The 14,664-nt window shown below is 46.9% G+C and overlaps 1 protein-coding gene across 4 annotated transcripts in view; it reads left to right on the forward strand.

Annotated features, from left to right (window-relative positions):
• trim9 (tripartite motif containing 9) overlaps positions 1-14,664 on the forward strand; it is a 39,165-nt gene that overhangs the window by 16,342 nt on the left and 8,159 nt on the right. For all 4 annotated transcript variants that reach the window (XM_030391367.1, XM_030391370.1, XM_030391368.1 and 1 more), the window contains exons 4-7: positions 8,943-9,053; positions 10,277-10,430; positions 11,279-11,424; positions 13,938-14,076. In XM_030391367.1, coding sequence (XP_030247227.1) covers positions 8,943-9,053; positions 10,277-10,430; positions 11,279-11,424; positions 13,938-14,076 — 550 coding nt within the window. The remainder of the gene's footprint in view (positions 1-8,942; positions 9,054-10,276; positions 10,431-11,278; positions 11,425-13,937; positions 14,077-14,664) is intronic.

Genomic DNA, 14,664 nt, shown 5'->3' on the forward strand with positions numbered 1-14,664 from the left:
CCCTGTAATTTTCTTTTTTGACATAAACCTTTATTAGCTTTTCGCTAATTCATCAAGGTTTATTAATACTGAACGTGTCATCAGTCCAAATTGCATCAAATTCACCTTCTCCTCAGCCATCCTTCTCTATTGTTACCAGGCTGCATGTGTGATGATACACATACTGATTTTATTTCTTCTTGTAAAAAGAAAACTGTCCAGTCTGATCCCAATGTTGCCAAGACACAGAGTTATAATGTCAAGCACTTTCAAGCACTTAAACTAAAATCCAAGCACTTTTCAGACCTTGAAAACACAACATTGAAATTCAAGCACTTTCAAGGATTTCAAGCACCCGTACGAACCCTGCAACCAGGAACTCAGATCCACCTTAAAACATGTCCGTTTGGTTTTTCTTTTCGTATAACTCATGTCTGGGTTGTAGAGCTCATTCTCGCAGCACGAGAGAGCCAAATCAGCTGTGAGCGTTGATCGTTAAGCTAACTCCTCCCTCCTCTCCATGTCACCACGGACGAACAACTCGTTTCTTTTTTTTCGAGGCAGCTCTCGGTGCCTCTTTCATTTCGTCAAGAGCGTTTCATCACTTTTTTCTGCCAGGTAAGCCGTCACATCGAGTGCTGGAATTGGAAGCTTACCCTCCACATCTCTCCAGGACCGCCTCTTTGTGGAGTCCTCTGTCCTGATTGGATAAAGCGGGCAGGGATACCAGAAAATGGATTCTCTCATTTACTGCATGAGCGGGACGAGGAGAGACGTGTTACCGACCAAACAGTGAATACAGAGAGCTATTTCATTCTCTTTTGAATTCGAAAATAACGCAGCGTTGACTGGAGAAATCATTTCAGCACTTCTAGGTTTTGAACATAAATATTACGTTAAACTATCAAATATTTAGAGGCAAACAAAGAGCTGAATGACATTTTTACTGTCGTTTCTTTTCCGCGCGTCCCTCTCAGGAGACTTCCGACGTGTAATGACACTCTGAACAGTGTGTTCTCTCCCCGGTATTTATCTGAAAATATGCCCCCGTCAACAGAACTCTTGCAGGCTGGAATATAAAAAACCTCTCGTTCTCGCAGCAGCCACGAAACCTGCAGTCGTTACTCTCAACGCCTGCGGGGTCGCAAATGGCTAAATTATAGCAGCTATTACCCTTTTTTTTTTTTTTGTGCAGGCGGATTGAACGTGCTGCGACGTATTTACAGCTGCGGCTCTGAACCAACACTGGAGGCAAACTGCAGCACCGCAGAGCCTCCGTGAATGATTGATGGCTGTTGCGGTGGATGGATGGATGAGCGGATGTTTATCGAGGGGCAGAGAACTATCGGACGCGTTCGCGCGTTCAAGATGGAGGAATGTAAATGCGTCCCGGCACAGATCTGGTCCCTCCTGTCGGCTGACGGATCGGTGCCTCCATGCGTCGAATCGTAATGCCAGAAAGACACATTTCTCCGCGCCGGATCCGATATTCTTGACACGTCTGCAGTGTCGATCGTCGCGTGAGCCTCGCTCGCTAACTCGGGGACTCTGCCTCCGTCGCAGGAGTTTCCCAGAGAGTCAGTGAGGCGAGAAACTCTGCTGCTTAGGTAGATATCGGCCGGAGTTACCGGGGGAGGGAAGGGATCACCGGAGGCGTCGCTTGTTTTCTAGAGTGCACCTCCAATAATTGGAGCCCTCTGACATGGGCGGTCGATCTGATGCTTTCTGCTTCATTAGCACGTGGCTCGGCGGCGGGAGGTCATCCCGCGGACGTAATTGAACGAGGCACATTTCTGACCTGATGGTGATGCCGTCCTTTGCGTGGATTCTAGATGTAGCGTCCATATGAAAAAGGCAGATTGCTGTATGGGAAAAAAAAAAATGCCAGCGCTGCGTTTTTATACGTGTCCAATTAAGACTCTAATGAAGTGGCCTGATTAATGCTGCTGATTCGGTTACGTGGAGCTCAATTTACAAACCACATGGGTGAATTAAATCTCCTGTTTTAAACGGAGAGGTGGGCTGCCTGCGGATGACTCGCCACAGAGTTCGCCGCACTCTCCTGGTCCTGCCAGTCGCCATGGTGACCGGGACACGTCGAGCACGTTGTTTGAATCTGCGGAGGCGAGAAGTAGTCCTCAACAACATGAGTCAGGTCTGTTTTTCCTGCACATCGGGAGGACTGACCCCCTCGTTTGTCGAGAGCGACGGCAGAGGTGGAGAGTGGTTTGACGGCAGGTTTGTCACGCCGAGCGGTGACAAAGGCTGCGTCAGAGAACGAATTATGAACAACCACCGACAACGTCCTGGGTATTTTTTTATTCAGAAGTTTAACTGTTCAATCTGCCATAGTTTGGGGGTTTTAGTTCAGTTATTTCCCGTTTTAATTTGTAGGTTTCACCCTCGTGTCGTCAGCTGTTTCCCACCTCTGTCCCTGTTTGTAACTGCTCCATAAAAACACCTTAATCAGCCTTGGTACGTTTCTCCGCTTACTAAAGATGGTGGCTTCTCAGGTGAGCTGGTTTTTAACACAAACTCGTAGAGAACTTAACTCAGGCGATGATTGGTATCCATCAGACAGGGAGCTGATAAAACCAGCAAAAGAGATTAAATATCTGAGGGGGAAGAGGAATGCGTGACGTAATTGAATTTGTTGTTGCAATTAAGCAACATTGCTGGCTCGATATCGTATCTTCTACCAAGATATAACTCTAGTGGGCCTGATTCTTCTTTGATACTTAAACTTGATATTTTTAGTAGGAAGGCAATCAAATTGAAATATTTGAAGTCTTGAAAAAAACTCGAAAATCTAACTTTAAAACCTCCCTACGTCTTCTAACAGCCTCCACTTCAGGTTCCAGACATAACACTGATACATGATCGACTACAGCTCCGTTAACAGCTGACTGGAAATTGCTCACTTCGTCTTTTACGGCTGCAGTTTTTCCAGTTTCGAGCCTCTCAGGCAGCCATTTTTCTCACTTTCTGTCACCACGACGTGGAAATCAACTTACAACAATGTAAAACCGGTTTAATTGATAATCCATCACGTCAGTGAACCTTTTACAAGCTCCTCTTTCTTTGTTTAAAGTTTGCCCCGCGGTGCAGAGACGACGCACTTAGCCAACTTTTGTCAAATGCACAACAGTCCTGTTTAGAAAATCAAGCGCAAAATAAGAACGATTAGGGAAGATTTATGATTTTATTTGCACTACAAACTTTGAGAAGTCAGAAGTCTGAGCTTTCTACACACACTTGAAAATAAGCAGCTTTAGGCAGATGGTCTGACGTCTGGGTAAATCATTTATTGGGTTTATTACCGAGAATTAATTCAGAAGATGGATGTCAGCCGCAGCGAGGACATGGTTAGCGTAGCCTAGCATCCGGGCTGGGAGCGGAGGGAGTTAAGCACCAGCACAATGCTTCAGTGTGATGTGGGGGATTAATCTTTTAATGTAATGTGGGGAGACAGTGCACCTCTGCCGTCAGCTCCTTTCACTGGATTTCATCAGGAGATCGGCGCTCAGTCAGTCAGTGAGCCGATGAGGGATTCTTCTGATTGGAGAAAACACGGAGTCGCCCGTCACTCCGCTTCTTCTTCCTCCCTTCGCCACCGGATGTTTCGTCCTCTGGACACCCAGCCCGGGTCGTTTTAATGAGCACAGCTGCTCTGAGGACGTTTCTACCTCCGCTGTAGTCATTCGCGGAGCTCATTGTTGACTCCTCGTCATCTAGCGGAGACTGTCGCTCCCCGCGGCCCCTTCACTGTCACTTAAAGCACTCAAACGTGAGGAACAGTGAGGACTGTACAGTGGCTAAAAAAAAAAAACAATGGAGGCAAGTGATGAACAATTCCCTCAGATCTTATTTCTGACGCGGGGTCTGCAGAGAGGAAGAGCATAAAATACTCAGGACCGAGCAGATGCATGTCGATATTTTTCTAAATGAACATATGTGTGTCGTGGCCTCGTTTACACTAAACCAACGTCCTTTTTTAGAACATATTTCTCTGCGCCCGCCTGAGTCACACATGACACATTAACGCAGCACCTTGATCCTCGCTGACAGCTGAAGGTCTGTGGAAGTTGTTCTTGTCACTTCCTCTGACCGTCACTGCAGCGGCGAACACGCAGGTCGAAGCAGGAAGTGATTTTGAAATCCCTTTATCCGTCCTCCTTTCATCCTCCGGCACTTTGATTCCCGTCCCGGCCCCTCGAGTGTTTCCTTTGTCTTCCTCGTCTCATCTCGGCACGTTCCCTCTCTTCTTCGCCTCCTTTCTCCCCCCCTTCGTCCACTTCCCTCTAATCTTTCCCTTCATCTGTTGCTCCGAATCGTTTCGCTTCCTCTTCCCTCTTTCACCTCATCTAACCTCCCTTCTCTGCGCATCGCAGCTCCCTTTCCCCTCACTTGCCCTTCTCCTTCTTCCCTGTGTTCCCGCCGTGCAGTATGACGTATCTTTAAATCATCGTGAAGCACTTCCATAACGTTAAAGTGATTTTATACTCTGGTCCTTGGCTGCCGGTACAGCCTCCCGCCTGCGCTGCTGGAGAGGGACAGGTTAGGACACTGCAGTCGCAGTAATCCTACGAGGCCAAAAGTGCCGCAGTGGCCTAATAATTACAACAGAAACAGACAGAAGAAGGCAGCAGGTCCTGCACACTCCCAGCTGATGAGATGCAGGATAACATTCCCCCTCTTTTTAATGATCCTGCCTTGTTTTGTTGCCGGTGCATATTTTGCGCAAATTTCTTCAAAGTCGCTACGATCAATATTATCATAATGGCAATGGGTTGAAAATGGGTCTTATGAGTCTACAGTATAATGCCGTTTTTCTGTGAAGCTCCAGGAACTTCATCCGACTGAATTTGCATTTTTGGGTGAACTCATCCTTTAAGGACCCGCTGTGCTGTATTCAAACCTCAGAGCACTGAGGAAATTCACTTCCCCCCCCCCCGTTCAGCTTGTTTGAACATCTGAAAACAATTCTAACTGACCTCGTGGGCCTTCAGGCGAGCTGCGCAAATGTTCACTTAAAAAACACAATGTTGATTTTATAGTTCTGAGCCACCAAAGACGTCTCGCCCTCCTCCTCCTCCTCCTCCTCCTCCTCTTCTTCTTCTCCTCCTGCTGCTTCCTCGTTGTCTTATCTGCTGCGAACACCAGGGAGGGTAAATTCACGCAAAGTCTGCAAACACGTCAATCATTTTCAGCTGCAGAGTTATGAAATCACATTTGTTTTGACCTCCTTCGCTCTGCCAAAATATCTGCGGATTCGCATCCCTCCGGCTGCAAAATCAACCCGAGGTTTGGTTCGTGAGCTCAGGTGAACCGAACGTGAAACTGCATCCCCTCCTTCACGCTAAGTGAAACAAATCGTAGGTGCGACTGCACTTAAAGAAGATTAAATACTAACTGCAAACACAAAATGAATATTTAAAGCGCTGTGATCAATCAGCCAGCCTCTCGTCCCCCCACAGCGAGAGGAGATCTCGTTCAAACTCTGATGATTCAGTCTATATTTGCGTGGCCGAGGGCCAAACCCTCCCTGCTGTGCCGACCCTGGAACATCCACACCCCTGCAGTGGCCTGGCACGACTCCAGGAAGAGTTTCTCACTGCTGTCACTGACTGTTAAACAATCAGACTTACTATCCCTCCTCCTCCTGCTCCTCCTCCTCCTCCTCTGTACGCAGCTGGAATCTCTTAATCCACAGAGCACAATACATATGGAGGGATTTTACTCCCGGCTGCGGAGATATGCCAACTTTTATCGTGTCTCGTGTTTTTCTCCTTCTCCTTCCTGTCCCCCCCCCCCCTTTTTTTTTTTTTTTCCTCCTGGACTCGACACTCCGCCGTTGCCTCTCTCAGCATTCCAGTCATCTACCCTGAAATCTGCTTCACATCAGCTTCGGAGTGAGATATAAAAGCTGCCAGCGGCGGTACAGCTCCGCCAGCTGATCAGCAGATAATCAGCAGAGGGAGATTCATTCATCTGAATCTAACACGGGAGGAAGTGACAGCGGCAGCAGCTTGAGGTGGGACGGTGGCGGAGGAAATTTGGCATCGCGGGGAGAGAATTGGGAGGGATTGGACGAAGAGGGAGGGAGGGTGGAGGGATGTAGACAGAGTGCAGGGTGGTGTTAGAGGGCAGATCTGGCTGTGAAAGTGGGCCAGTGTCTTCTGCAGCAGCGGAGATGAACACAGCTCGCGGGGGGGAAACTAACCTCGTCCTCTCTCTACATATGTGGCTGTCAGGGTGATTAAGCACATCGTCACGCGGAGTCGCAGCAGCAACAATCCCACGCAAAGAGAGGGAGAATTAAACCCCCCCCCCCCCCCACTCCACTGAGAAATGTGTTCTTCTTCTTCGTGCTCCTACAGTTACATGTTGGAGCTTCGCTGTGTAGGATGAGCTGACACTTACAAGGTTTACACCCTCGACGTGCGGTCAGGCTGTGCACACACTTCAGCGGGGTGCAGGCTTCTGCAATTCTTAATAAAAGAGTGTAAATATTGTATTTCCAAATCAATTTGGGTATCGGAAACAGAGGCTCTGTGGAACTCCGGCGCTGTGATGGAAACCCGTCGTTAGTTTATGTTAGCGGAGGGATGAGATGAGGCAACGGGGAGCAAGAAAGTCACATCCTTTAGGCTGTCGCGGAAAATCCAACCCCGAGTCCTTCACAAAGAAATCCACCATCCAGCATCATTAGAAACAACTTCAACAAATCGTCCACAGGCTTGTTTAGGCAGCCGAGACAGCCCCTTTTATACAAACACCAGACTTCCTGTATCGGTTTCAAATTAAAAGCCCTCGTGTTTCACTGAGCAGAAACCTTTTGTTTTTCTTAACAAGGCTTTATTGTGAAACATTTGCAGGAACGTCTTTTTTTTTTATGTTAAACTTTAGAATAATAAAAGTTGAACTGTGAGAAATAAAAGCCGATGTGTCACAGTTACCCTGATGGACTGTAAATATTGTATTTCCAAATCAATTTGGGTATCAGAAACAGAGGCTCTGTGGAACTCCGGTGCTGTGATGGAAACCGGTCGTTAGTTTAAGTTAGCGGAGGCATTGAGATGAGGCAACGGGGAGCAAGAAAGTCACATCCTTTAGGCTGTCGCGGAAAATCCAACCCCGAGTCCTTCACAAAGAAATCCACCGTCCAGCATCGTTAGAAACAACTTCAACAAATCGTCCACAGGCTTGTTTAGGCGACCGAGACGGGCGGGGAGGGATCGTGGTCTTCATGTCACGTTACAATCTGCTCACTTATAGCCAAGAAAAAATGTCTACAAATTGTTCCATAGAGCCCCTTTTATACAAACACCACACTTCCTGTATCGGTTTCAAATTAAAAGCCCTCGTTTTTCACTGAGCAGAAACCTTTTTTGCAGGAACGTGTTGCAGAGAATCTTTTTTTATGTTAAACTTTAGAATAATAAAAGTTGAACTGTGAGAAATAAAAGCCGATGTGTCACAGTTGCCCTGATGGACTGTAGCGTCTCGTGCGACCGCTAGTGGTGAAACTCGGTATCGCGAGTCCGGTCAGGTATTAAGCATCGTGTCAGTCTGGTTTGTGAGTCTAAACATTCAGAAACTATATATTTATAAACTGTGTAAAGATAGATGTTCTAGCTGTATAGAGTTCTACGTGATTACCTCATGAAGTAGCCAATCAGTGCAAATTACTAATGTAAAGCTATACTGCAATAAAACACTTTATCCAGATTGCCGCCCACGCGTGATGCTATTCAGAGCATAAATCTCCTTCTGTGCTCTGATTAAAGAACAGGGGATCATGTTGGAGCTTACTGTGTCGTACAGTAATGCAACGTACTGTACGCCGAATACGCTTTCATGATGCGAAAGTCTTTTGCTGTGTGTTGTGTGTCAGCCGTGCAACATTTGCATGTCGATGTGCTCCGACTGCAGCCGTCAGTAAATCATCCTCGCGTGTTCTGTGGCTGCAGGGAAGGATTTTCCTCTCCGTTCAGCCTCGGAGCCCCCTCAGACGGCAGCGACGGGCGAAGTTTCTGTTACCTAGCAACCCTTCGGTCCAGCACCTTCCGTTCCTCGCTGCGAGGAGGCTCTGTGGACATCGGTAGTGTCAGAGGCAGGGAGGGAATCTCCCGAGTCACGTCCGTCAGATAGATCTCGTCGTACGTGCGATCGGGACGGTTTTGAATCCTCTGAAGATGTGTTACGAGGAGTCACATTTGTTGTTTTTGATTATTTTCTGAGACCTGGACGTGTTTCCACTCCTGTGTCAGAGACAGACCCGTCTCTGATGTAACCCGGCGAGCGTGAAAAACAAAATGTCACTTTCCTTCCGTTAACGTCAATAACAGGATCAGTTGTCCCTCCAGCCTCCTCTTCCTCCAAGCAATCTGTGTGCAAGTCTCGACAAACACGAAACATTACTGACTAATCAATCACTTCTGACAATCCTGGTGCTGATCTCATTATTGGTATTCCTCCTGGTCGCTTCCTTTAGCTTCCCCTCAACCATTAACAGCCTTGTTTAATCTGTGTTCACCTCCCTCCCTCCCTTCCTCCGTCCTCCATCCTTTTCCTTCTCTGTCCTTTTATGTCGCCCCAGTGTCGCCATTTTTTTTGTTGCTCTACCTGCATCCGTCTCTCTTTTCTTCCACTCTTCCTTCATTTACCATCGCTTCTGCATCTTTACTTCCCTTTTAATTTCTCTCTCTCCCTCTTCTACCCCTGCCCTGTTTATCCTCTGCAGCGACGCTTCACTTTATTAAACCATCTTTGTGCGTTTTTTCTTCATGTTCCACTCCGGAGTGATTACACGAAAAAAGGGCTGTTGATTAACATATGATTATCCTCAGTATGCTTGTTGTATAAGTGCATTATACTTGCAAAACTGAAGTCCCTCATTGCTGTTTCTTCTTTCTTCTCCCTCTTTCCTTCCCCTTTTATTTATGTTTTTTTCCCTCCAGGTCGTCCGGGATCAGATCTCGCACTGTACGGTGAAGCTGCGTCAGACCACGGGGCTGATGGAGTACTGCCTGGAGGTCATCAAGGAGAACGACCCCAGCGGATTTCTGCAGGTGAGATGCAAAACAAGAGAAGATGTTTTTTTTTTTTACTAGAAGCAACAACTCCCACTTTCATCCCGAGCAGGATTAATGAAGCGGAGCCGGAAGCTAAATGTTTCCCAGAGCACCAGTTCCAAACCTTTTTTAGCTCATGACTGCTTGAAACGAAGCAGAGGAGCCAATATTCTCATATTAACAGAATAATAACACATCTTATACAGCGATTCCTCATTTATGGCTATCAAACGCTGAAAAAGATACATATGCAATAACATTTTATATTTCACAGCTAAACACAGTAGACATTGTATTGTATAAAGAAATGTAAAGTAGTGACATTTTTCAAATTGGTGCTTTTAAAGCTGCAATTTTCTGAACAGGAAGAGGTAAGTTGAGTGACATTTCCCAACCCAGAAGAGAAGTTCCTCCTCAAAGTGCTGAATTACCGGCTGCAGATCTGACTCAGAGCATTTTAAAACAGATTTGACATTACGTCCGTGTGAAAACAAAAAAAGTAAAACTACGGTTTGTTTGTCGCGGGGAGAAGTTCTCATCACCTCTGCCGAGCAATTTCAACCCGTTAGAATCAAACTCGTTTGACATTCGGCAGCTTTTTGTCTTGTGTTGTTGTTTTTGCGGTCCATGTCGCTGAAGAGCTGAATCTGGCGGGATGACGAGCAAACGCAGTTGACGGCGACTGTGATTGTGTGTGCCTGATGAATGCGAGCGTGGCAAGACCTTCTGGAGAGAAACGTATTTATCATGACTGTTTTCAGATGGCCCGAAAGGATTACACCCATTATGCTAAAATATTTCGGGGGGGAAAATAAAAGGGTTTTTTTTTCCTGTAGGAGCTCTAAAAATAATATAAATATAAAATATCCTGATAATTTTCCTAGAAATGCAAATTTTTCAGTTTTTCTTTGGAGGGCAGCTCCTTTTGAACCCATCTAGATATTATAATACTTAATGTATGATGTTTTTTATGCTCGCCTGCAGAGAAATTTCATACCTTTGCACGTTTAGCTGACCTTCTTTTAGCCCATCAGGTGGATTTCCCATCTGAATTAAGGCTGTAACGTATGATTTGGGAATTAAAATGTATTAACTGGAAGCGTGCTGATTGAAAACTGCCTCCGTAAATCTTGGATCCTCTGGGTTTGTTGGTTCCCAGGTCAGAGTTAGTGAGTTATTGATGAGCTCAGGTATTTAATTTGGTCCACCGTTGTTCTCAGATCTCTGACGCTTTGATCCGGAGGGTCCACATGACGGAGGGCCAGTGGGGGAAGGGGACCCTCACCCCCAGGATGACCAGCGACTTTGACCTCACTCTGGACAGCGGACCCCTCCTGCAGACCATCCACCAGCTGGACTTTGTCCAGATGAAAGGTAACAAGAGAGGAGAGATAACGGGGGAAGATTTAGAGGCGTGGGCTTCGAGGGAGAGAAGGAACAGAAGTCTTTTTATAAACTCAAAGAGGAAAGTTCAAAGACTTCCTGAGAGACTTATTGAACTGTTTTTAAAACTCCAGCAGCCTGTGAAGGAGCCGCTCTGTAGTCAGACCTCTGTGTTTATGGGAAATTATCATAATGTACCTGCAGGGTTTGCTCACAACTCATTACATTTATTAAGCAAAGGATTTAGACTAGTTTAACCACTGATTTGCTAAAATATGAATGTTAAATCATAATTGTGCTGTGATATTTAATGACATTATGTCTTTCTGGATACCAAAGTGCCGTTCACACCAACAACAAGAACATTAACACCTAGAATAGCACTCAGTAGAGCGCATACCTCCGCCTCACTCTTAGATACCAGCCGCCAAAAAACACTAATGCAGTCTAGAGACAGCTTGTTCTCGCATATGCCCGTCAGTCTTTTGCAGTCGCAAGTTCTTTAACAAGAAAAACCTAAATATATTCAGAAGCAGTTGACGTTTGGTTGCTTGCTGGATGTGTTTGATTCCTGCCGTCACGTACGTACCTGCTTCACACAGTGTGACATCACTGATACACTGCAGGTGTGTCTGCCGGCGAGTCGAGGTAGTTCGCCGTGCTTATGTTCAGAATGCGGAAGCCTTTGATTGATGCGTTATAAATTCATATATTCATGATTGAATTTATAGATGATAAATATTGAACGGTGCCCTGCAGAGCCGTGTGTGTGTGTGTGTGTGTGTGTGTGTTTGTCTCTCCGTATCTCACACGGGCTGTAATCTGGCCTGCTTTCTCAGTCCCAGCTGCTCCGATGCTCCAGCTGGAGGAATGCTGCACTCAGAACAACAGCGCCACGTTGTCATGGAAACAGCCGCCGCTCTCCACCATCACCGTGGACGGGTACATCCTGGAGCTGGACGACGGGAACGGGGGTCCGTTCAGGGTAGGTTCCCTTCTGCAGGTACTCCTTTGTCTCCTCTCGGCAGGATTTATCTGTCCGCTTTAATAGAAGACAAACTTTTTTTTCTTGTAAAGCTCTGACTCGGGGGAGTTTGCTGGATTTGCATTTAGAGTACGGGACAAAAAAGTGAAAAACAGGACCAGCTACAGTCATAATTCACCTTTGCAGAACACAACCCTCCCTCGCTCTCAACAAAGACTCCTTCAGCTGGTGCCAGGGAGCACGGCAGCTCAGCCAGGGGAATGTGAAAGCGGCGCTTTGTCGCCGGAATCCCTCGAGACGCCGCGTTGCGGCCGTACGGCACAGCTCGGAGTGATATGAGAGCAGGTCATGTGACGCGCTGTATTACAGACACATGCCGCCAGGAGAGGGGGGGGGTCTGTAACGCAGCTGTCCGCCGGGATGATCCCGCAGGAAGTGTGATCTGGGATCAAAGCCGCGTTCAGACCCTCTCAGAGGTTCACCATGTAATCCATCCACCTAAGACCCTCCCCAGATCTCTGTGCGTTGAGGCCCTGCTTTGTTACAACGGCAACTTAAACCTCCTGGTCTGTACTCTCAGCACAATGGCGGAGGGTATCTGTAAAAATCTTTACGTTCCTCCATGCATGCAGCACAGTCGCTCTGTTTAGTCTCAGAACAATCAGGCCGGGAGATCTTTTCCAATTTCTTGCGCTGCGAAACTCTGGGACGAAGCTCCCTGACGACCGTTTTAAATACTTTTTGTTGTTGCTCTCCTGCTGTGTGAGTGGGAAGCAAATTAGTTTTCTGGACCTCAGGAAATAATGTTTACCAGCAGCGGGAAAATAGAAGAAATCAGACTCTTTTACACAAATTCCTACCAGTTATATTTGTCTTATTTCAAGTGAAAAGACCTCATTAAACTTGATATGCGACACAATCACCAAACAGGGGACTTCTTTTTAGACATCCCAACTTATTTCAACATTTTCACTCTCACTCAGTCTTTTTGTCACTCATTTTGAAGTGGCGTTTCGTCCCAGTGTGACTGAGTGTGACTGTTTTTGTTTTCAAATGTTTCTTTATCCGATTGAGGGCCGTTGGGAGACGTTACACGCTTAAACTAAAAGTCTGGTAACCATGATGCCACAGTGAGATCGGGATCTGATTCACGAGTGAGAACTGAGTACAGAATAAAGAATAAAATGCAATAAAACAAAAAAAAAACCAGGGAGAATAACATAAAAATAATGATAATAACAATGGTCATGACCTCTAAATATGTAAAAACAGACCATCCATATAGTCAGCAGCCTGACATTATAAATAAATGCGCTATAAAATATCCTTGGCATGGTGTAAATAAGAATAAAGATACAACCATGTCAGTAAAACAGTCACACCTTTGCATCAGCTGCCCTGTTGCTGTCAGTGCATCACGTCTGAGTCGACTAACGAGCCAAAACATCTGAAGGCCGACTGAGAATCCACGATTAGTGTCGACTGCAGGAACATGCAGCAAAGTGTTCCCGAGAACAGGTTGTCCAGGCGCGCCGCCTGAGTCACAGGGGCGAAGATCGGCGAGGTGGTAATTCTTTTGACGCAGCTCTTCACGGACAAATTGTCTTAACAAGAGAGGGAGAGCCATCAGCACCCGGCAACCTCTGACTCAACGCCCCGAAAACGCGAGATGATAAAGGAAACGTCGGTGCTCGCAGATGGCTGCAGGTTCTGTCGTACTGAGTGTAAGAAGAAGGTGACCCGGGAACAACAGTTGCTGCCGACACTCCCCTCCACTCCCCGTGCAATGCCGCTGCTCCATCAGCTGTTTGCGGAGGCATCCTGTGTTTTAATTTAGAAGAAGAAAAAAAAAAGGCAGCCGCTGACCTTGAGTCGGTTTGCTCTCCTCTCTAAAAAACCCAGCTGCTCCTTCCCTCTCAGCTCATTCCGTAATTGTGTGTTTGTGCGAGCCTTCATCCCTCGGTGTTAATTACGACCGTTGCGTGAGAGGGTGATCGTTTACGTCCGATCTGCCGACGGATTCACCGACCGTATCCGCTCGCTGCTAATTGGTGGGAAGTGGATGCCAAATTGAGTCGCAACTTGAGACTTTTTCGCCAAAATTCAACACATTTTGTAGCTTTGCATGATTTTTTTTTTTCGCTTCAGATTTGCCGTTTTCCCCGTCTTGTCAACTTGATCTCAGATGATTTGGAGTCATACTTGTGTACCTTCACTTTGCCAAACAAATCGCGCAGGCAGGAAGTTTATCCTCATTCTCTTCTTCCCTCTCTGACTCACCGAGGCTCTGCCAACGCAGCGCCTCGCTGAGCTTGGCGAGTTGTGTCCCCGCGTCTATTTATACGCCGGTGTGTGGGCTGCCTCGCCCACGCTCGGTTGTATACGACCTCTCACGCACTACGCTCACCGTCGAATCCAAACAGGACACTCCTTCAGAAGCTCTGGTTCAGAACGACGCGCTTGACGCGTCCGCCGTCTTAACGGGACGTTCTGTGTGTGTGTGTCTTTTACAGGAAGTGTACGTGGGGACGGAGACCATCTGCACGGTGGACGGGCTGCACTTCAACAGCACGTACAAGTCCAGAGTGAAGGCCTTCAACGCCAGCGGAGTGGGCCAGTACAGCAAGACCCTGATCATGCAGACCTCTGAGAGTACGTGAGGCGTCGTCTCCTCTCACCACGACTGTAGATCTTTAAGGGAAAATACACTCTCTAAACAGAATTCATTAATTTGTTCCTCTGATCTCGAAAACACTTCAGTCAGCTTTCAGAACAAACTTGTCATTTAGAATCCACAAAGAGCCGAAGACTCAAGTCAGAGACTCGTCAGTGAACCAAGCTAAACTCAGCGAGCAGAGGCTGTCAGCGCTGTTCAAAGCAGCAGGACTTGATCAGAGCAAGATCAATAAGTCAGCCGAGCAAATACGTCTGCTGATATCAGGCTGTTGCAGACATATCGCCGTGATCGCTAAGGTTGTAGGTCGCAGGTGTCGTGCAGAGAAGACACATGTGACATCGTGCAGGTAAATGAGTTGCCACCAGAGAGCGCCAACACGTTTTTAAAAGGGATCCAAAGATTAGTTGTTTTGTTAAAGAAAACACTGCAAGCTAGTGTTTCATCATCGGATTGATGCTGGCCTTGAAGATCCCGAACCAGTCGAGCTAACAGGGACGGCAGACGGGAACAGAGAGACCGGATGACGAGGCTGAAGGCTCAGCTTGGCAGGAAACTGAGAGAAT

The sequence above is a fragment of the Sparus aurata genome, chromosome 16 (genome assembly GCF_900880675.1).
Source record: "Sparus aurata chromosome 16, fSpaAur1.1, whole genome shotgun sequence".
In the NCBI taxonomy this organism is placed as follows: Eukaryota; Metazoa; Chordata; class Actinopteri; order Spariformes; family Sparidae; genus Sparus; species Sparus aurata.